Source organism: Crassostrea angulata, chromosome 3, assembly GCF_025612915.1.
Source record: "Crassostrea angulata isolate pt1a10 chromosome 3, ASM2561291v2, whole genome shotgun sequence".
NCBI lineage: Eukaryota > Metazoa > Mollusca > Bivalvia > Ostreida > Ostreidae > Magallana > Magallana angulata.
This window is the reverse complement of record NC_069113.1, coordinates 48,934,196-48,958,362: the sequence shown is the minus strand read 5'-3', so window position 1 is coordinate 48,958,362 and position 24,167 is coordinate 48,934,196. Positions and strand designations below refer to the sequence as shown.

The 24,167-nt window shown below is 36.4% G+C and overlaps 1 protein-coding gene across 1 annotated transcript; it reads left to right on the top strand.

The window, feature by feature from the left end:
- The first annotated feature begins 421 nt into the window (after positions 1-421).
- Positions 422-20,279, top strand: LOC128176513 (echinoderm microtubule-associated protein-like 6). The gene is made up of 36 exons (XM_052842915.1): positions 422-625; positions 1,067-1,226; positions 1,414-1,512; positions 1,842-2,096; positions 2,480-2,615; positions 2,763-2,964; positions 3,073-3,210; positions 3,441-3,697; positions 4,126-4,338; positions 4,448-4,606; positions 4,796-5,012; positions 5,401-5,587; positions 5,905-6,010; positions 6,272-6,365; positions 6,718-6,818; positions 7,019-7,221; positions 7,494-7,733; positions 8,051-8,252; positions 8,508-8,600; positions 8,841-8,972; positions 9,267-9,532; positions 9,802-10,003; positions 10,169-10,289; positions 10,610-10,706; positions 10,902-11,031; positions 11,336-11,608; positions 11,902-12,122; positions 12,308-12,465; positions 12,692-12,809; positions 13,193-13,381; positions 13,805-13,974; positions 16,184-16,346; positions 16,489-16,592; positions 16,729-16,882; positions 18,846-18,946; positions 19,223-20,279. The coding sequence occupies exons 1-36, from the start codon at positions 429-431 to the stop codon at positions 19,245-19,247; spliced, it is 5,883 nt and encodes a 1,960-aa protein (XP_052698875.1). The 5' UTR covers positions 422-428; the 3' UTR covers positions 19,248-20,279.
- Positions 20,280-24,167: the final 3,888 nt, after the last annotated feature.

Sequence of the window (24,167 nt, the reverse complement as noted above, 5' to 3'; positions counted from 1 at the left end):
TTTGACACCATATCACATATATTTTCAACTCGCAGCAACAACGGAAGACCTACTCGTGGCTTTGCCACGAGCTCTGCTCTAGTTCTTGAAACCACTTAATCCCAGATAAAAAAAAAATAAAATATTTTAAAAAATCTCAGCCGTTATCATGGCTAAAGCTTTTTAAAAGATCTGATTGCTAAAGAGGACACATTTGCAAACACAAAAAGTTAAAAACAAGGAAGTGCTCATGTTACAGACAATTAATTATGAACTGACTATCAACATGCAATTAAAAGCAAATATTCGATCGGGTTCGGTTGATGAGATGGGAACTCCACCACAAATTTGATTCGTCGTCCAAAGTCACGTGGGGGGAATTCCTCACTGAACGCGGCTGGTGGAAATGTCGATTCTTGTTGGTGCATGATTCGCCAGAATCTTGCAGAATGGCGACCAAAACTGCACCAAAGAGCCAACTGCGGCTGGAGTGGGTGTTCGGTTATAGAGGCCACCAATGTCGCAACAATCTCTATTACACGGCCAGCAAAGAAGTTACCTATTTTGTAGCCGGTGTGGGGATTGTTTACAACCCTAGGGAACATAAACAACGCTTCTTTTTGGGACACGATGACGATATTTTGTGGTTAGCATCATAAGATTACATATAATCAGTCTTAACAATATCATCTACAGAGTTTTGATACGAACAATTGTGGTTGTTAGGTGAAATGCTGTAGCCATTTCGAATTTCCTCGGTTTAAGTTGCCTCCTTATTGATGTTTAAACTAGATTTAAGCCAATTAGTCAAACAACAGCTCACACCAGTGAATTTATTAAATTACTGTATAATGATATCATGCAGAACACAGAGAGAAATTAAAGAAATCCTTAATAGAAGGAGACGTGAAAAGTTACCCAGTGTAAAAGCTTAGCATAACTTTACTAAGCCTGAATTTGAAGAAATAAAAGTTAAATGCCTTAAATATTTATTTAATTCTGCCATCCTGACTGTCGCTCTTCCCAGGTGTCTTTTTGGCAGAAAGTGCCCCTGAAAGTCATATCATTATATATTTTTATCTAACAGTTTGGCTCTCCATCCTGACAAAACTATGGTTGCCACCGGACAAACTGGAAAGAATCCCTTCATCTGTGTGTGGGACACAACTACAATGGAGACGGTGTCCATTCTCCAGGATGGACACCAGAATGGCGTGGCTGCTGTAGGATTTGATGAAGAAGGAGGGGTAAGAAAATTAGTCTTTATGTATCAAAATTTGAACTCGGTACAAAACAAATATTTTTCTATTTAGACTTTTTTCCATTTAGACAATGAATTTAACAAACACAATAAGAGTCACACTGGGTGCCTTTATTTAATTCATTGAATCAGATTCAGACACATGCTGTTTGTACATCACTTCTTTATTTCAGCGTGTGGTTTCTGTGGGCTTAGACCAGCATGCTACTATCAATGTATGGGACTGGAGAAAAGGCAAGATCCTAGCAACTGTCAGGGGACATTCAGACAGGGTAAGTACATATACATTGAGGGAGGGTTCCTTCCAGTCATTAGGTGGGGTTAGTGAGAATTCAGAACTTCAGATCAGGGTCAATAGTTTGTTAAAAAGTTGATAATATTCATAAAGGTATTTAAAGACATACATTTGTAGTCCTACCAGACTGATTAAATCAATTATGTATTAACTGAAATTGCCAAACTTCTGATTGCTTAATGTGTATGTTGTCTTCATGGATTATTTTAATGATGAAAATCTGCTACAAAGTTAATGTACATGCAGATGAACATTTCAAGGACTATGTTGTGGAGACTATGTACGAAGATGAATTTCTCTTTGTAGGTGTTTGATGTCCAGTTTAATCCCTACGCTGAGAATTCTTTGGTCAGCTGTGGTGTGAAACACATCAAGTTCTGGTCTCTGTGTGGGAACGCTCTCACTGCCAAGAAAGGAGTGTTTGGAAAGACAGGGGAAATCCAAACCATCATGTGTCTGGCCTTCGGGCCGGATGACACGACATACTCCGGAACTCTGGCTGGAGATATTTATGTCTGGAGAGGAAACAACTTGGACAGAGTCATTCCAGCTGCTCATCAAGTAAGTCAGCTGCTAGATTTTTTTTGGAAAGAAGTGAACCATCAATTTTTAAATGTAAAACTAGAATTAAAGCTAAAAGAAATGAAAGAAAAAGAGGCTTTGAGTCTCTCTAAAAAATAGTTTACATTTATGTTGCAAAGTCTTCAAAAAATTTAGCTACAGTAAATTGAATTAGATACTAATCAGTGATTGGTGCATGTGTATTCTAAATTCATGTGCCTTTACATTTGACAATGTTAATAATTGATATGTTCATGCTATATACACATGTATGGTGTACATTACAAAGAAGTGCATGTTTACACACTATATATACATCTATGTTTGTGCAGCATAGACATTCAGTTTGTAGTTTGAAGTTATCTTAAAAATTGTCTTTATAGGGTGCAATATTTACATTGGACATGTCTGAAGATGGTTATAGCACAGGGGGCAAGGATGGAACTGTCAGATTGTGGGACCCAGACTTCAAACCTGTGACTAGTGTAAATTTGTCTAACTCACCTGTCGGATATAAAGGTAGATTAGATGAATAGTTACAAGTATAACTGGATATACATGTACACATTGTTATTATATTGTATACATTTTTAATGCTTAAGTTGGAGAGAAACTTTTTTAAAGGGAAAAATCTATAGCTTTTCATAGTTCTTTTTTTTTCTTCAGGCCTGTCGGTGCGCAGTGTGTGTTGGCGGGGGGATAGAGTTCTGATCGGGACACAGGACAGTCAGATATTTGAGGTGATTGTACGAGACCGGGACAAACCCCGCTGTATTGTTGATGGCCACGCAGAGGGAGAGTTATGGGCCTTAGCCGTGCATCCAAAGAAGCCCATCTTTGCAACTGGAAGTGATGACCAGACGTTAAGGTATGAATTAAACATTTTTTTTCTTCCAACACAAATTGAGAGTACTTGTATTTATCCTGGACTATTAGAGTAAACAGAAGACTCCTGATGAGTGTAAAATAATTTCAGGCTCTGGAACATGAACAATTTTGAGGCGATCTCAAAGGTGTCGGTGGACCAGAAGATCAGGAGCTGTGCTTTTGATGCAGATGGAAGCCATATTGCATTGGGTCTCACTGATGGATCGTTCATGGTCCTAAAAACTAGGTATGTTTTTGTTAGTGTGTTGGCTTCAGTTTTGAACCTAATTTACATGTTCTATGAAATATGTGTAATTATTGGGGTTTCTCCATAAACCTGTTATATTTGGAAATGCCTTAAAAACTGACCCCACAAATCATTGAATTTATAAATGTTTAATATAAGGTTAATGATAAAAATCAAGAGAAAGAAGCATTTGTGAATTATTGTGACTTGAGTGTGTTTGATGTTTCCAGAGATTTGTCGGAGGTGATCCACCTAAAGGACAGGAAGGAGGTGATCCATGAGATGAAGTTCTCTCCGTGCGGGAAGTACCTTGCCGTCGCCTCCAACGACAACTTTGTGGACATTTACTCCACGGAGCAGCGGTACAAACTGCTGGGGACGTGTCGCGGTAGCTCCAGCTTCATCACCCACATTGATTGGTCCACGGACAGTAACTACCTACAGACAAACAGCGGGGCGGCGGAGAGACTCTTCTTTAAAATGCCAGGTGTGTTAAGTATTTGTTTAGATAAAAAGTGTTAAAACATGTACCTAATTGTAGCTTACAGTTCATTGGAAAGTTTGAAAGATTGCAGATAATAGTCAAAAATGATTATCATGAAGAGCATGTTATTTTCTTAAAGCAAAGAGTAATGTTCACATTAAAATGTTTGTGACTTTCATTATTTGAGACTAAAAACTCTCAAAAATTATAAGCATACATGTACACTGTAGATAGTATTTACGTGTATGTTAATTTTGGAATAATCCTACCTTTTTATAATTCCCCCAAAATATCCCTTTCTTTACATGTATAGCGTGAGTGTTGCAAATAAGATATACCAGTACCCACATTTACAATACACATTATGTCTTAAAATCTGTTTTGATAAGTAAGAGCTGTCTGTACTGAGTGTAACTGTTTGGTTTCAATAGCTGGGAAACAGGTGACTAACAGAGAAGAGATCTCCAGCATACACTGGTACACATTCACCGGGGTCCTTGGAAATGAGGTCAACGGCATCTGGGAGAAGTACACAGACACAAACGACGTGAACGCGGTGGACGCTTACTTCCAGGGAGAGGTTCTGGTCACGGGGGATGATTTCGGTCTCGTCAAACTGTTCAAGTTTCCTTGTTTGAAAAAAGGTATTCAGTACTGTGCCTTAAAGAACTATATCAGTCATTACATGTAAATCAAGTAAAATTGTGAAAAGGAGGTAAAATTTATTTATGTTGTTTTGTATTCTGATTTAAGGTGCAAAGTTCAGGAAATATGTTGGACACTCGGCTCATGTGACCAATGTGAGATTTTCCCATGACAAGACGCGGGTTATCACGACAGGCGGGGCAGACCATGCGGTGTTCCAGTGGAAGTTCCTGGCGGACGGGAGCAGTGAGCCCGACCCCCAGTCAGGTGGGTAATCCAAGTGTACTCTCCTAAAGTTGATTATCATGTGGACATTTTGTAAAACTGGTGTTATATGCATATGAAAACTGCAGTTAAACTGAGTGTGATATACTGTTATGTGCACAAATATTTACAGAAGTAAATATTTTTGGTTCTTTGACTTTAGTATCTATTAATGTTGGATCGATTTGACAGGTTTTGTGGACTCTAACAGCGAGGAGAGTGATTCTGATTTATCCGATGTGGCCGACATGGACTCAGATCTGGAGGCAGAGAAGCAGGTGGTGTATTCCAGGGCCATCTACAAGGAGGATGCTGCTAAAATCAGGAAACTGACTAAAGACGAACTACAGGCAGGACAGAAACGGAAGAGAGGTCCTACAGCAGGACTCAAACTCCAATTTATCCATGGGTATGTACTTGTACATTGGTTCATAACTTTAATAGGGAAATCTATATCCAAAAAGTTTACAAGTACGCTTATAACAAAGTGCCAGGGACAGGTGTTTATATTTTCATTATAAGCGTAGTTCTTTATAACCGTCAAGTTTACAACATGTATTAAAGTCACTTGGAATGAAAATCACTTCACTGTAAACGTCAATGCATTATAGGTGTGTTTGCTATAACCAAGTTTTACTGTATATAGATTTATGATTTTAGGTTTATGATTATAATCTCATTAGATTGTATTTCAAAAAAATTTAAGTGCAGTTTCAGCTCATTGTCTTCAAAGATTTTATTTTAATACAGATTTGGTCCTGTTCATTTAAGTTTATAATTAATTGACTTGTTTGCAGGTATCGTGGCTACGACTGCCGCAATAACTTATTCTACACCCAGAACGGTGAGGTAGTGTACCACGTAGCTGCCGCCGGCATTGTTTACAACAGGGACAAGCACTCGCAGAAGTTCTACACAGAGCACACAGATGACATCCTTTGTCTGTGTATTCACCCCATCAAAGACCTTGTGGCCACAGGACAGGTGGGTAGCGCTCTCTCTCTCTCTCTCTCTCTCTCTCTCTCTCTCTCTCTCTCTCTCTCTCTCTCTCTGTTGTGAAGAATGGATACTGTAGAGTCCTCTCAATTCATTCAAAATCATACAGCATAACAATATACTATTTATTTTGCAGGTGCAAATATTATCATTTTGTTTCTAACTTACATGATGGACCATTTGGGGTTTTTTCTCCAATTTTTGAACTGATGACTCAAATGATATTAATTTAAAAAATAATAAATATTTTTAATACATGTAATTGAGCATTAATTCTTATAATGTGTTTTTATTTGTCTCTGCAGGTTGGTCGAGATCCGTCAGTTCATGTGTGGGATGCAGAGACTTTGAAGACTGCCTCTATTTTAAAAGGACAGCATCAAAGGGGAGTGTGTGCTGTAGATTTCTCAGGTACAGTATATTCCTTTTACATACATGTAGTAGTGTATAAAGAAACCATTAATTTCATGGTAAACTGTTTAATGGATACATCAGAGAGAAGATGTTTTGTTGAAAAATCTTGAAGGAGTCATATACATCATGTTATAGATATATATTTTTTTGTTGAATGAAAGAAAAATTTCTTTGTTTCAGTTGTCAACACATGTATGGAATGTCATTGATAACCAGGGAACTTGATTTTAATGCAATAAACCTTTGATATTATTTCAGGGGACGGTAAGAAGCTGGCATCTGTAGGCCTGGATGATAACCACTGTATCGTGGTCTGGGACTGGAGGAAGGGAGAGAAACTGGCCACCACAAGGTACTGTTTATTTCATCAGATACTGACTGTTTAAAGTACAGTAAATATGTTCAGTCATGTCCATTTATTCTATACTTACCAGACATATTCCTATTTGGCCACATGCATGATGGACTTTTGAACCAGTCCAATTCAAAGCAGTACATGCAGTACATGTTTATCATATATACTGGTAGTCTTGTACTGAAAATAAACTTGGAGTAAATTTTGATAAGGTGAAATCTCTGTAGTGCCTGAAGCTATTTGCACAAACAAAATGAATTTATCCTTGTATATACAAAATAGTGTTTGCATTTCAGTTTTCTTCACACATAGAAATTGCTTGCTAATTATACATTTTTCTCTTTTTCAGGGGTCATAAGGATAAGATATTTGTCATTAAGTGGAATCCATTTGAAGCCAACAAGCTGATTACAGTGGGAGTTAAACACATCAAGTTCTGGACTCAAGCGGGTAAGGGAAAACTGACATGAATGTTTGAACATTGAGTATAGAAAAAATTATTATGAACAGAATTTAAGGAACTTGAGCTAAATGTATATACATATTAGATGTTTAGTGCATGGATAACCTTAATTTTTTACTTGTGTACATGTACAGTATATCAGTACATGTATTTAAGATGGATTTTCTAAGTCATGAATCTATTTTAGGTGGTGGTTTCACTTCCACTCGCGGTACTTTTGGAAATGTGTCCAAGTCATGTGACATGCTGTGTGTAGCATTTGGGAGGGCGTCAGACATCAGTTTCTCGGGAGGAAGTGATGGCAATGTTTTTATATGGAAAGATTCCACCCTTCAAAAATCTGTGAAGGCACACGAAGGCCCACTCTTTGCCATGCATTCTCTGGATAAGGTTAGACTCTGAATCGAATTGAAGTCATTTTACAAAATAATGTTTAAATTGTTCTTGTAAAGGTGAATTAATTGTTAAATTAAAGTGTAATTTATGTACATGTATTAAAAATTTAATGAATCTTTTTTCTATAGAAGAGAGAGGATTTTAGAAAAATCTCTAGAAAACCAGTCTACTACTGCAGTAAAATTTGACAGATTCCCATTTGGTATATCATTGCATACAGATGATACTTTGAATCCATTATCAATTACAAGCTAATTTTCTTTCAGGGTTTTGTAACAGGTGGTAAGGACGGGATGATAGGTCTGTGGGACGACCAGTTTGAGCGCTGTCTGAAGCAATACTACATCAAGAAGTCAGGGATCGAGCAGTCCTCGCGGGGCGTACTGATGACAGACCTGCCCCCCATTAGGGCCATTGTCCTGGGTCATGGCAAGATCCTGGTGGGAACCAAGAATGGAGAGGTGCTGGAGGTGGACAAGGGTGGCCCCATGACAATCCTGGCTCAGGTAAGGGACAAAACTCCTACAGGCAAAACAAGAACACAGTGATGAACTGCTTGACCTTTTCAGAAAGATAAGTAAAGTTTTTTTAGGTATTTTTTTTATTAAGCTTCTGCATATCATTATACCAAAATGTCTGTGTGCCAAATGCATTTCTCTTGTTTTTTTTTGTAGTTACTATTAAGCTTGGAGAGACATGTACACATATTGATTTGATTATAATTGGTTTATAAATACATTTCATATGTTAAATAGTCAATCATTGTTTAGCATGTAGTTATACAGAGTAAATGTAGTTCAATTTTGTGTTTCTTTGATTGAAGGGTCACATGCAGGGAGAGCTGTGGGGCCTTGGTATGCACCCCACAAAGCCGATTTGTGCCACGGTCAGTGACGACAAGACTCTTAGGGTGTGGGACCTGGCTACTGAACACAAGATGATCAGCTACAAGATCCTTAAACAGGCCGGAAGGAGTGTCGGCTTCTCTTCTGATGGCAAATTTCTGGCTGTCGGTCAGAAAGATGGTGAGAACACAGTAAACGTTGTAAATCTAAAGAGAAAAGAATTAAGAATTTGATCTTCTATTTTTATTTCATAGCTGGAGAAAGTGTTTGGATTTTGATCTCTCTTGCAGTAATAATGTTTTGACAAGGATGAATATGTCTGTAATTTGTAAACATCATATGGTTAGATTCAGTGTGAAGAATATCTAAACCAGTTGATACATCACTTCAGAAATTTGTCAAACTATCGTGTATGTTTCTTTGTAATTATTGAAGGAAGCTTCATGGTTGTAAATGGAGAGAATATGGAGGAAGTGATCTCGTTCCATCACAGAAAAGAGGAAATCTCTGACATTAAGTTCTCTCCAGGTAAGGGATTTCTACAGAACACCCACTCGCAAGTCACCAACTGCCTTTTCCCCATGTCATATTTTTCTCTGCGACAGAAAAAAACTCTGGGCAACACTAATTAAACCCCTAAAAGTCATTCAATAATCATCTGGTAAAATAATGCTAAGCGTCTCTTGATTACATACTTGCTATAGTTTCTATGAATAAAAAAGACTTGCTGTAATTTTTGTTCGTGACATTACCTGGCTGTATTTTCAGGAGAAGGCAAGTACCTGGCTGTGGCTTCCCATGACAACTTTGTGGACATTTACAACGTGCTCAGTAAGAAGAGAGTGGGGACCTGCAAGGCGGCCTCCAGTTACATCACCCACGTGGACTGGGATGGGGCAGGTTAGTCAGAGGCTAGCGATAAAACCCCGACCCCTAGGGAAAACCAGGGGGAAGGACACAAGATGTCCTTTCGTTTTAATGATCAGCATTTTTGTGCTAAGATTTATCACAGAAATTTAGAATTTTTCCTCCATAATCTAAGATTGTATGCATCATATATTACCGGTAAATTTGAATTTTCAATACCTTTAGTAACTGACTTACAATGGGTTGGATTGACTTTTAGGAAAGTTGTTAAAACCGGTTTATAGATTGGATTGTGGTTGGATTAAAAAGGATATGTTCTGTTTACAGGAAAATTGTTGATGGTGAACACTGGGGCAAAGGAACAGCTGTTTTATGAAGCGCCCCGGGGTAAGAGACTGACGCTTAGTAACTCAGAGGTGGAGAAACTTAACTGGGCCACATGGACCTGTGTTCTAGGGAAGACGTGTGAGGGGATCTGGCCACCGAAGAGTGACATCACAGATGTCAATGCCACCTGTCTCTCCAAGGACAGACAACTCCTGGCCACTGGAGATGACTTTGGGTTTGTCAAGCTGTTCCAGTATCCAGTCAAGGTTGGTTAACTTAAGGTTATAATCAGAAATGAAATCTGGGTATGTGAATTTCTGTGTGTTCAATTAATACTGTGTGGATGAATATTTTCTCAACATTAATATTGATAGTGATGGGATGATTTACATTAAAAATTAATATGTTTACAACCAATATCTGATGCTTAAAGAATTTAGAACACAACAATTTAAAATGTCTGCATACATATGAGACTTGATAATTGGAAAACTGTCCCCATTTCCATTGGTTATCATGATACCAAAAATTCCAGGGAAAGTTTGCCAAACATAAGCGGTATGTAGGTCACTCAGCCCATGTGACCAATGTGCGATGGTCGGCTGACGACAAGCTGCTGGTGTCGACCGGTGGGGCAGATACTGCGGTCATGGTGTGGCAGTGTAGCTCTGCGGCGGACAGAAACACCACATGTGGAGAGAGCGATGACTCGGACACTGATTCTGAGGAAGAGGGAGGTAAAGAAAAATTTAATTATGTGTGTTACAAGTGGAGAAGGAATAGTTTCGACGAAGACAAGTATGTTTTTAATGGTATGGTAGTGTGTTACCACAAAATCCAGAAATTCATAATTTCAATATATTCCCTAATATGGTTTAAAAAAAAACCTCTGTTCTAAACAGGATATGACAGTGATGTTGAACGAGAAAAGAATATAGACTACAACACAAAGATTTATGTCAACCCAATCCGAGAGAAAGAGGGCACCAAACCACACCTACAGGAGCACGCCGAGGTGGAGAAGTAAGTGGTTAACACTTAACAAATAGCAAATTAATAAGTCCTTGAATAGATTTAATACACTGTACTACATATATCAGCTTTAATGGCAATACATGTATATGTGATTTAATTGAATAACATGTACATGTATATCTGTACCTTGCAGCGTATCAGTTGGATATTCCTGGTTAATGCATTTTTTAAAATGAACAGTGCTAAGTTTGCAGCTGATACATCTTCATGAATTTGGAACAAAATTTCTAATCCTTCATGCATACGTGTTTTAAAAGACAATGATATTTTTTATGTTGGAATACATATTTATAAGTTTGTTTTAACAGACCCAGTGTCAGTAGGAATGCTCCTATCCCTCCCAAGGTACAGCGGGTGGAGATCCCGTCCACAGGCTCCAAACGCAAGAAGATCACCCCTGTCAATGTAAGCGTGGGCTAGACTGTCCTAGACTTAACAAAGAATGCTAACAATCTTTTTATCAAAATTGTTTGGTAATATTTAGAATTAGAAGCTTTATTTTCCCCATGCTTTTCAATTGAAAATAAATATAAACATGGCTCTAAAAGGATAACAATTTTGATTGAATGATGATGTATGAGATCTTTGATTGTCCCACAGGATTTACAGTTGGAGTATGTCCACGGCTACAGAGGATTTGATTCCAGGAACAACCTACACTACATCAATGATGGGGCAGACATTGTGTTCCATGCTGCCGGCGCCGGAATTGTTCAGAATCTGTCCACAGGTAATAGATTGCCTATCGTCTAACACGTAATGAAACTACACACCTACAGGACCTATGTTGACAAATCTTCATTGTGTTATAAAAAAAGGAATCCTTGATGACAGAAACTACAAGGAAGTGGTGTACCCCATGTGTCTTGGTTCAGCATGCATGTCATGCTCATTTTGCTGGCTTGTGTGATACAGAATGTTTGTTTACCAGACACTTCTTGTCCTCTAAATTCCACAATGTTGGTGGACACATATAAAGTTTATTTGGAGAAATATGTTCATATGTACTTATGGCATTGTTGTCATGGTTTCAGGAAATCAAAGTTTCTACCTGGAACACACAGATGACATCATATGTCTAGCGGTCAACCAGCACAGCAAGTTTAAGAACATCGTTGCCTCGGGTCAGATTGGAAATCCTCCATCCATACATGTGTGGGATGCTGTCACCAAGGAAACCAAGTCCATGTTAAGGGGAGGTCACTCTCGTGGAGTATGCTCAGTCGATTTCTCCTGTACAGGGAAGTACATTGTGTCAGTAGACTTGGCAGATGATCATCAAATAGCTGTGTGGAGATGGCAAGATGGTAGGGGTTTATCTACAATAATTTAATTAAAATACAATCATAGATTCACTCTAATTGATGCATACATATTGCAGTCTACCTTTATATAAATACAGTATGACAATTTTTTTTCCTGTGCTAAATTTTGTCCAAAATAAGTTTGATCTAGAATACATAGATGAATTATCAAAACATACATGTTATTGTATGATGTTAAATTCTGCAGTATAACAGGAGTTAAAATTTAAAGCATAGAGTAAATGATAATTTTTATTAATCTGGTCAATAATAAAGTTACTTGTGATTTTTTCAAGGTGTGAAAGTAGCAAGTGCCCCTGGACATAACCAGCGGATATTCCGTGCTGAGTTCCGCCCGGACTCGGACAGTCAGTTTGTGTCCGTGGGGGTGAAGCATGTCAAGTTTTGGTCAGTGGCAGGCAGTGAGCTGGTGGGCAAGCGGGGGATTCTTACAGACGCTGGGACCGGCACAAAGATCAAAACCCTACACACCATGCTGTCTGTGGCATTTGGAGCTGTAAGTTTTTTCCATTTATTTAGATTTATTGTAATAATAGCTTTTACAATTGATGTATTACTTATTTTAGTGTCATCAATTTCATGTCCTTGTTATTAATTTTTATCATAACTATCATGAACATCCATACAAATTAAAGAAAACTTCTGAACATCTCAGATATTGTGTCTCATTATACTTTGTAGAACAATTTGACCTTCACCGGTGCTATGAATGGGGATGTGTACGTGTGGAAGGACACGACCTTGACCCGCCTTGTTCCTAAGGCCCACAATGGCCCAGTGTTCACCATGTTTACAACACTACGGGATGGTTTCATTGTCACTGGTGGAAAAGAGGGATCGTAAGTACTCTTTACATGTACTAGTTGGAAAAACTAAAAGTTCATGTCATCATTTATATTTTTTTAAAGCAAAGTTAAAATGAAGGTTAATAATAAAGAAGTAGCCAAACCTCTTCTTCAGACTAACCCATCTGATTGTTTACAGAAAGAGATGGTTGGATATTGCAAATTTAATATAAGATGAATAAATAAAACATAATCAAGATTGTTGTTGTTGTGATTCTAGGGGTAAGGACAATGGCCCGGTGAAGCTGTGGGACCAGGAGATGATGAGACGCCGCGCCTTTCCTCTGACAGAGACAGGCAACAAAATTGACGTCGTCAAGTCTGTCTGTAGGGGCAAGGTAATGGAAGGGGCAAAGAGTAATTTTTTTGCTATATGTAGAAAAATTAAAAGTGAGAAAACTCATCAAACATCAACATGAATTATGTCTCTATAATCACTTGGTTTGGACAATGGAATTTTAGACCATCACAAATTTTCAAGTTATATTGTTAAATGTAGCATGCAGGTAGATCTATTTTATTTTTGTTTTATTGGAAGGTTTGCAAAGGGGAACAAATCTAAATCAAAATTTGAATAACAAAATTTCCTCTTTTAATTATTGCATGAAATAATGGTACTGAAATGATAATGCGGTGTATTGATATTTTGGGGGACTTTATTAACTTTAAACCTGGTGAGGTGTATGCGTCCTTGTAGTACATTGTATATTTCTTTTTTTAGGGTAAGATCCTTGTTGGCACCAAAGATAACACAGTCCTCGAGATCACCGAGAAGAATGCAGCAGTGCAGGTCCTAGTGGCCGGCCATGGGGAGGGGGAGGTGTGGGGGCTAGACACCCACCCCCTGGCCGCCAAGTTTGCAACCAGTAGCTACGATGGGTCCGTACGAATATGGGATCTGGCCAATAAGGTAATAATAGTACTGAATTTGTCTAAGATTTGTTCTTATATAGAAGGGTAGAGAAATATATATATCTTTTGAAACAATTTAGAGATTGACTTTTTATATTCATTTAAATAGAAAATAATATCTTTGATTTAAACTACCATTACATGCACTTTATGCTAAGCTGTGACCTTTTGATAATTTGAAGAGACCTTTGATGATATGATTGACCTTTAGATGTTATGATATGAATTTTGATGCTAAGATATGACCTTTTGATAGTATGATATGACCTTTTGATAATTTGATTTGACCTTTTGTGCTATGACATGTTTTTTAAATGCTTTGATGTGACCTTTTAGTGCTATGATGTGACCCTTTGATGCTAAGATATCACCTTTTGATGCTAAGATATCACCTTTTGATGCTATGATTTGACCTTTTTAGTCATTGGTCGGTAAGCTGACTGTTAGTGCCGCTCGCTCGGTAGCCTTCAGTCTGGATGGAGAACTCATCGCTGTTGGATGTAAGAATGGAGAATTTTTGGTGTTCTCTGCAAATGACTTAAAGTTACTGGGAAAGAGACGAGACAGATCAGGGGCCATTAACGACATCAGGTAACCCAGCCAGAGACTAATGTCTGTGTATATATTAACAGTATCTGTATGACATCAGGTAACCCAGCCAGAGACTAATGTCTGTGTATAATTTAACAGTATCTGTATGACATCAGGTAACCCAGCCAGGGCTAATGTCTGTGTATAATTTAACAGTATCTGTATGACATCAGGTAACCCAGCCAGAGACTAATGTCTGTGTATATATTAACAGTGTCTGTATGACATCAGGTAACCCAGCCAGAGACTAATGTCTGTGTATATTTTAACAGTGTCTGTATGAGATCAGGTAACCCAGCCAGAGACTAATGTCTGTGTATATATTAACAGTATCTGTATGAGATCAGGTAACCCAGCCAGAGACTAATGTCTGTGTATATTTTAACAGTATCTGTATGACATCAGGTAACCCAGCCAGAGACTAATGTCTGTGTATATATTAACAGTATCTGTATGACATCAGGTAACCCAGCCAGAGACTAATGTCTGTGTATATATTAACAGTATCTGTATGACATCAGGTAACCCAGCCAGAGACTAATGTCTGTGTATATATTAACAGTATTTGTATGACATCAGGTAACCCAGCCAGAGACTTATGTCTGTGTATATATTAACAGTGTCTGTATGACATCAGGTAACCCAGCCAGAGACTAATGTCTGTGTATATATTAACAGTGTCTGTATGACATCAGGTAACCCAGCCAGAGACTAATGTCCTTGTATAATTTAACAGTATCTGTATGACATCAGGTAACCCAGCCAGAGACTAATGTCTGTGTATATATTAACAGTATCTGTATGACATCAGGTAACCCAGCCAGAGACTAATGTCTGTGTATATATTAACAGTATCTGTATGACATCAGGTCTAATGTCTGTGTATAATTTAACAGTATCTGTATGACATCAGGTAACCCAGCCAGAGACTAATGTCCTTGTATAATTTAACAGTATCTGTATGACATCAGGTAACCCAGCCAGAGACTAATGTCTGTGTATATATTAACAGTGTCTGTATGACATCAGGTAACCCAGCCAGAGACTAATGTCTGTGTATAATTTAACAGTATCTGTATGACATCAGGTAACCCAGCCAGAGACTAATGTCTGTGTATATATTAACAGTATCTGTATGACATCAGGTAACCCAGCCAGAGACTAATGTCTGTGTATAATTTAACAGTATCTGTAGTTTTTTAACCGGGTTTTCCAATCTGTATGACATCAGGTAACCCAGCCAGAGACTAATGTCTGTGTATATTTTAATAGTATCTGTATGACATCAGGTAACCCAGCCAGAGACTAATGTCTGTGTATATTTTAACAGTATCTGTATTTTTTAACCGGGTTTTCCAATGGAAAAATCCAGTTATTGAAATGGTGAAAATGGTGGGCGGGTGGGCGGGCAGCTGCCAAAAGGGTACCCTCATTGTACGGATAACTTCTCCTACAGTTTTCAAGATAGGAAGTTGTTCTTTTGCAGATCAATTGCACATATATCAGAAGTGTGCATATTGTTAGGATTTTGATTTCTGATAATTTATGAAAAAAATACCAGCTTTTGAATTTAGTCATTTAATTTTGGCAAAATATTGCATATAGAGTACTCCATTTCTCTGAATACGGTAGGTAGTGTTTATCTATTCAGGGTTGACATGGATTATGAATACAGTTTACATAAAAGAAAACCCGGTTAATGCTGTCACATTGACAGCTCTACACTTGTTCCAACAACTCTAATGTAATACTTCAGGTTCTGTAGGTTCATCGGATGTAATCTAATGATATATCAGTATAGATGTACTGTACCTACACACATAGCAATGAAGAGTATATGTACTTAATATGTCAGAAAAACTTCTGGTATTGCTTATCAGTTAATGGTTTATTGTAAACCAACATCTATTTGTGTGTGAGAATATTCTGTGAGGTTCTGAAAAACTCTCTACAAGGACATCTCTCCCTAAACCAGGCCATTAACTATCACTCTTAATTTTTTACAAAATTAGCCTAACAAAAAAATATCTCTGGTATAACGTTGCAAATTAAGCCGTCGCTAATAAAAGTTGGTTAATGAAATAATTTTGACTTAATACAATATAATTATATGTTTTATTTTTAAAATTACATGTACAAAAAGATGTGCAGAAGAATTGATTAGCACTGGAGAAATTTACATTGTTTTTTTGTTTTTTTTGCACTGTAGATTCAGCCCGGACAAAAAGCACCTTGCAGTGGGCTCGGAGGAGAACTGTGTGGACTTCTATGACCTGTCCTCTGGCCCCGCCCTCAACAGGAGTGGCTACTGTAAGGGCATCCCCAGCTTTGTCATCCAGATGGACTTCTCCGCCGACAGCAGATATATCAGAGTGAGGCTCAAGTTTATATACATTAAAGTATTTCTTACCAAAGAGTCTATTAAAATCAAAGTTTTTATCAATTAAGTTTGATAATTGTCACATTGAAATGACCAAGAAAAAGTCTGTTTACAAGTAGAACCTCTATTTCAAGGTGAGCACAGGTGCATATATACATCAGGTGTTTGAGGTACCAAGTGGAAAAATCATAGAGGATCAGAAAATCATTGATAGCATTACATGGGCTTCATGGACTAGGTGAGTTAGACCATTTCACACAGGAATTTTCATCAACAGTTGCTTCTAGAAAAAAAAATTGTCTTATAATTCTTGATTTTTAATCAAACCGAATGAAATTTTACTAATGCGCTGATTATGAATTTTCACCTCTTAGTGTGTTGGGTAAGGAAGTTGTGGGGATCTGGCCAAAGGACTCTAGTAATGCCGACGTTAATTGTGCCCATCTGTCGCACCTGGGAACAGCCCTTGCCACTGGCGACGACTTCGGCTTTGTCAAACTGTTTGATTTCCCTTGTTCTGAAGTAAATGTAAGTGAAGCTTTATTTATTATTCAAATAAGTATTAAGCTTAACTCCTGTAAACAAAGTTAATATGCATACTGATGATTCCTAATTAAACGCAAGGAATAAATATCTGCGTGAAATCCTGAGAATCACTTTTGGCATATTTTAAAACTGCATTCACAATTTTATATGTTCATGATTTGATGTGAAACAGTTGGATCGCAGAATTAAGTACTGTCAAACTTCGGTATCTCACACTAGATGGGACTGTTTAGAAACTTTGTGATATCCTAGTATTCAAGATAACGAGGGTAAAATACTTAAAAAATAAGTGGTTTGGACTTACAAATCACTTTGACATGCCCATTGAATTCGAGATATCAGTGTTCGAGATATCAAAGTTCAACTGTATTTGCATGAAAAAGGAATCTACAGTAGAACATATACACTTCAGACTGTCAGATGTTGAAATGGATTTTTAATACTTATGATGTATAATAATAAATAAATAATTTACCGGTATTTAGATTCAGTTTTTAATTAGAAATAGCAGTAAACAGATAACAATGAACTGTGATCAGCATATGCATAGAACTATCCCAGACACATATTTTTGGGCATGGAGTTACTATTCCCCATCATTCATTGCTTTTTTCTCTAATTTGTTTACTTACTCATGTGTTTGCATTCTTTAGACAACGGTAAGTTTGGTGAGGGAGTAAGTATGAAATCAGGAACACCTGATGATGTCACACACTGCTTTAGTAGGGCTTTACCACTGAAACCGCTGTACATATAGACAAACAATTGTTGTACAGCAACCATAGACCCGTGTAGCAACCTCCTCCTCTCCTGTACACAGCTAGAATACTCTTGATGCCGGAGACTCGGTACTATTACGCATGTCTATGACAAGTACCTACATTATAAATGCTCATATAGACTGCCAGATAAAGGCAATATTTAGATACAATGTATTGGAATATGGAAACTGAAGGAACTTATCAGGAAACTACTGAAAGTCAAAAAGGAAATCACCAATGCCAATGAACCGGGAGATGAAGAAATGGATTGAAATTTGATGTAGAATCTGTTATAAATCTATACCCTCCAAATTTATTTCAGCATTAATTAGAAAGTACATGAATGAAAAAATCCTTTAATTAGCAAGAACCTGTACAGCATATGCATATATACCCCAAACGCAAGACAGTTATTATCGATAAATACAATAAATTTGTTTCAAAATGCACCATTTGGAAACTTCAAATGTACATGATTGTTTGTATTTAATTGGAGCTGGCTGGTGTATTCATCAGTGTAAGTTGTCAGGGTTTACAATACTTTGACCCCACTTCTGCTTCTCACTTCTGCCTTAAATATTCCAAACTGGCCCCCATTGGTGGACTCTACTTAAGAGAAATGTTTTGTTTCCATGCACAGGCTGTTATACAAATCTAGCTTCTCCCACAAATTGCTGTGACTGATTTCTAGAATTCAATTTGGCGTTTGTTTCAATTTACAATGATAAAGGTTTGCCACCTTTCTTTATGTGATTTTTGAGTGAGATGTTCATAGAAACATAGAAATCTTGTCAGTTTCATCAACTAGCAAAAAAAATTTCAGTTGTACTTTTCAGCATTTAAATGAAGTCTAGAGTGTGAATAAAGAAGATTTACTTGTTCTTATACATGTACACGTCAGAACTGAATATAACTTTGTTGAAATCATTACTGTAATCTATAGTTTGTTAATGAAACATATATATTGTGTAGTGTGTAGTGCACAACCCTTTCTAGACAGTAAATAGAGAAAATGGATCTTTATTTAAAAGATTAAAAATCTACCCACAAATGAGTGTTTAGAATCTGTGTCCCTTGTTAATAAAAAGTTAACTGTGATAATCTTCGTAAAAAACATCATTTACAATAATATTGCTTAAACCTTTATATGTTATGATTACATGTAGATTTCATTAAATTTGCAGGCTCCCCACAAATCATTCGTGGGACACTCGGCCCATGTGACCAATGTCCGATTTTCCTTTGATGACAAATATTTAATCAGCACGGGAGGGGATGACTGCAGGTAAGGACATAGTTAGGATTGTATAAATCCTATAGTTAGGATTGTATAAATCCTATAGTTAGGATTGTATAAATCCTAGTACACGCACACTGCTTATTCATCCTTAATATCAGTTAATTTTATTTATATGCATATTTTATGATTTTAATAGGTGTGAAATATCTTAGATTGCATAAAGCATTATTGATGTGAGTTTATTGATGTCAGTGTTATAAGTGATGGATGTATGAGCATGAAATGTAAGTTGCATTCATTCATGTTCTGTTTCTCTTTCAGTATCTTTGTATGGAGGTGTTTGTAACAATCTTGGCTCCAGAGAGTGAGAGATAAAAAGAGATACTCTTGTTTATTTCATCAAAACAGGCTATGGAAGATTTTAGAATTTAAAAACTTTACGTTAAACAAATGGTTGAGTTGGTATACTTTAGAACTGATATAAAACCTATCTAGACATTCTATCCTTGTAGATTTAGTCAGTGTTATGAAATATTTACAGAGATAGATATATGTATTTTATACTAGGATATTTTACATTGTTGTATTACATGTGTCAATATGTTGTATTACATGTGTCAATATGTTTGTGATATTTTCCACCGCCAGGCAGCAGGTTTTGTGGTACGTGTATGTCTGTGGAATTCATAATAGGTGTCATTGTGTATACATCAAGAAAGCTTGTGAGGACATTTCATAGCTAAAGGAGGTGTAGCGATACATGTAAAAATTATATACATATATATTACATATCTATTATTATCAGTACATTTATCAGAACATTTTGAGGACTTTACATGCTTTGAGTATTTAGTGGTACATTTATATGTTACATGCCTTTATGTACATTGTTTCTTCAGGAAATCTCATTGTTTGTGTATCCGTCCAGTCAACTCATTCATGTATTGTTTTGAACAGCAACCATTTCTCGAGACAAAGATTTTATAGGTATTCTGAATATACGAACATGTGCTCCTTAATCAAATGTATGGTATATTGTATCGTGTTATCAAGTTTGGGTTGTAGATTCAAGAATTCTCAGATTGTAATTATATTCTTTAAACATGAACATTTACTGTAAGTGCTTGTGAAGTTGTGAAAATGTTGTTGGTTGTAAGAGACACGCCCGACTTAAGTGAGATCTGTTTTCCGTTATTTATATATTTCTGATCATCTTTGACTTGTTTTTGGCTGTGATAGTTTGAGATTTTTTGTTACTTCAGCAATGATTTAATGAAATGTATTTCATTTTTGTTTTGTCTTTAAGAAATGTATTTATTCTAACAATTGCTTGATGCAGATATAGTAGTTATAATAATAAATTCTACAGATAGACATACATATTTTATGTTGATTATTGTGTTGAAGTCTGGAGTCATTTTCCTGTTATACTACCAGTCAATTAATCCTTTACTTCCTTTTTCTACTTGTATGTGTTTTTCATGGTATACGTTTCAGAAGCCCCAAACATCCCCTTTTAAATCAATATTATCCCTAAATTTTAATTTCATGAATGCAAACATTTTAAAAGAATCGCCTTATTTTTTTTTCAAATTTCCCGCTCGACTTAAGTGTGGAGTTGTTTCTCCTTGCTCGCTGTAAGACTTTATGTGCAATTAAAAAAATACAATATAACGAGCAATGGGTCAGTTAACAGTGATAACTAAAATTACGTAATGAAAATTCTCAGAAGTTAAATGGGGGAAAAGGTACATGCATCTTTTTTTTCACCAGTAATTAACAGATAAGCATAAAAGAAGACTCAAACTTCAAAGTGCATTTCATTGCCATTGAATGATCTCTCTGTAGTGTTATAGAAGAAAAGAACGTTAAAGCCATTAAATGTTCAATCGTTTTCTTTTTGTGTGGAAACAATGAGGACGACGTGTCAGCGGCTCACGGTGAATAGATTTAATGTCTTCTGAAGTTTGCTATGAAATGTCTGTGTCTCGTCAGACGCTTTTTACTTTGTCTACATCACTTATTATGAATCCCTGTGATGTTGTTTTATATTGATGAACTCGAATCCCAGGTGAACAACTATTGGTTATAAACATTCCACAGAAATGAGATTTTTTTTTTAGCAATTAAACGGATCTAAATTTTTTTGTAATTAATCTTTAATAAGGTACCGTTCTACTGAAGTTGATTTTAAAGAATATTTAAATTGCTTGTACATATGGCCTATAATTTTGATTGTTCCGAATGTATTAAGTTCAAGTTCAGTTTTTTTTCACGCAAACCAAAAATTTTGAGGACCATAAATACAGAATAAACATAAATACAATTTTTGACACTGAATTTGTTAGATTGCAGAGTTTTTCTTTAATTGGTTTGTTTATCCCCACAATTTCTCAATTATGCGACAGTTCTAATCTAAAAAATCTTTTCAATTATACCCTATCATCCCGCTATTTGAAAAGGGGGGGGGATATAGCATTTAGTTCTAATTATACTTATAACTTCGAGATTTTCATAGATATACTATCAAAATACATATTCTTTGATTAGATAGCACTTTCTCATTTGATTAATATAAATAGATATAAACTATCAAAATACACATACTTCGATTAGATAGCACTTTCTCATTTGATTAATACAAATAATTAAGCGTCTTTGGGGAAAAAATCTGAGATTTCGCGCTTGAATGGGAAACTAACAAAACAGTTCCTACACGATGACAACAAGAAAGAAATCAATTTGCAACCAGATAATTTTATGCGCTCGTCGTGACAAAGTTATATTTGAATGAGCGGGGGGGGGGGGGGGGGGTAGTTAATGCAAATATAATAATTAATCAAAATTAATTCCGCACGCCGACGCAGTTCGGTTTTTTTTTCCGGGAGAGTTATTACGTGAAAGGTGAAGTGAATGCTCCAACAGAATTTCAAGAGCACTCGAAAACGGCCGTCCCCGGCGATTAGTTAGATGTCGGGATCGGAGAGGATCGCCCGCGTAACGACGTGTAATTGTAGTAAATACCAACATCTGGCGCACAACTGCATCATGCACCGATATATTGTGAGAATAATTTTTATATTAATTTAATGTGTTGTTTTTTGTTCATATTTACAACTTTTTAATGAATTTTTTGATTTACGATAAGAAATTGGGTTAACTATTAAAAGATCTATAAAATGGCAGATGATAAATGCATTATGTATATTTTACGTATGATAAGTTTTTATATACACCTTTGCGATGTGTCAGATTTAGAAATTTTCCCACTGAATCTTCGCAGCAAGATCGCGCAAAATTAACTCCGAAAATTACCTAAGCCGCAAGCATCCGTCTATCTTATGCTGAAAAGGTGAACATTCGCAAAGAAAAACAGATTTTCTTGAGCAGGATTTTGGCACGGGAATCGGAGGAACTGCTCTAATAACTTAGTTCCCACGGGTCTTCCTCTGACATCCGCTCATTGCCGCGTGATATCTCCATTAATTGATGTCAATGTTGTAAACAATGCCTGCACTCCCTTTCTCTAAAACAATAAGAAGCGAATTACAAGCCGTCCGTCTCATACATTCATCTTTTTAACTTATCTTTTTAACATACTCCGCATACTGCACTTGTTCCTCTGGTGTTATATAGGAATAGCTCCACAGGAATGTGTGAAAAGTACTCCAATCGTAAACAATTCTTATATAAATAATACATGTACAAGGGTTGGTCTAAAAGTAACGTCACAGATATCGTACATAGGCGACAATCACATAATTCAAATGATATGTGTATTGTATTGTTTATTATCAAGAACCATGTAAATGTTCAATGCTTCTTTTGATTAAAGAGTAAACCATGCCGCACGCAACATAAATCAACGTTAATTTTGACGTTTTTATTTCATAGTAAATTACATTGTCGAAATTTTGTAAAAGCTCCAATTTACACGTATGAAAAAGTTTAGAGGAGGCCTGAACTTCTGACTATTATTGGCATTACTTCATTTTAACGCATGTTTCAAATAAAAAACCAAAAGTGATGGAAACTGTGTAAATTCAATTTTGGAACATGACAATAAGGATGAAGAAACAACAATATACACTGACACATCAGGCACGTAGCATCAAGGGGTGGGGTGCATGGGGAGGGGGGTGGGGTGCATGGGGAGGGGGGGCTATCTTGTTGTCGTAGCAAACATTTTTCTTAATTTTACATATATAAAGGTGAATGGTCATGTAGTTGGGCCACCACTCTTTGGAGAAAATATAAAAAGACTTGAGAATCAAAGTCAATCATTTCCACTTTTGTATAATGCTTATTGTGAATCAACAAAATACTCCCTCCTGGTATGGCTCAATTCATTTTTTAACTAACAGCATTGATGGCACAAACAATTTACTGTCGGTAACAAAACAAAAATTCAAAAGAGCACTTAGAGACTATCTATTTAAATATTTTATTAAAGAATGGAATTCTAAATTCACTATATTGCTGACAAAAAACTAAGTTGCTACAGCACTTTTAAGCAAAATTTTGGCCAAGAGAACTACCTAAGATTACTTAAAAAATTTGAGCAGAGGAGAAGTTTAACTCGTTTTCGCATTTCCGCTCATAGACTTAATATTGAAAGAGGACGATATCAAGACATTCCACGACAAGAAAGATACTGTAATAGATGTAATGTCAAATCAGTGGATGATGAAAAACATTTTTTATTCTCATGTGATCATAATAAGGCATTAAGAGATACTCTGTACAAATTAGCTAATGACTCTTGTAAAAATTTTCAATATATGGACAATAACCAAAAATTTTACTGGCTTATGACAACTGAAGATCTACAAGTACTTGTACAACTCAGTGAAATGATTCTTAAAGGTGGAATATAATGGTTATAGTTATATATACAGATGTATTTACTTTGGTTGGGGGGGGGGGGGGGGTTATGTTATGTATAAGCATACTGGCTTGAACACTTTGAGTACAAGTAGACCAGTCTAATCGACTGTGCAGGCACCGTCCCTTGGTACTCTCTGTTTTCAGGCCACTTTGTTTCTGTATAGCTGTTGTATTCACTGATGTGTAAATCCTGTACATATATTTCATTGTATTAATGAAACATTTTGCATATTGTTGCCTGGACATTGTGAGCAGTATTTCATTCATTATTTGTTATAATCATGATATTATTATTATTTATTTTTTTAAGAATGTATATGCCCCCTGAGGGCCCTTGATTGGTGAATAAATAAATAAATACATGTATAAACAATTTAAG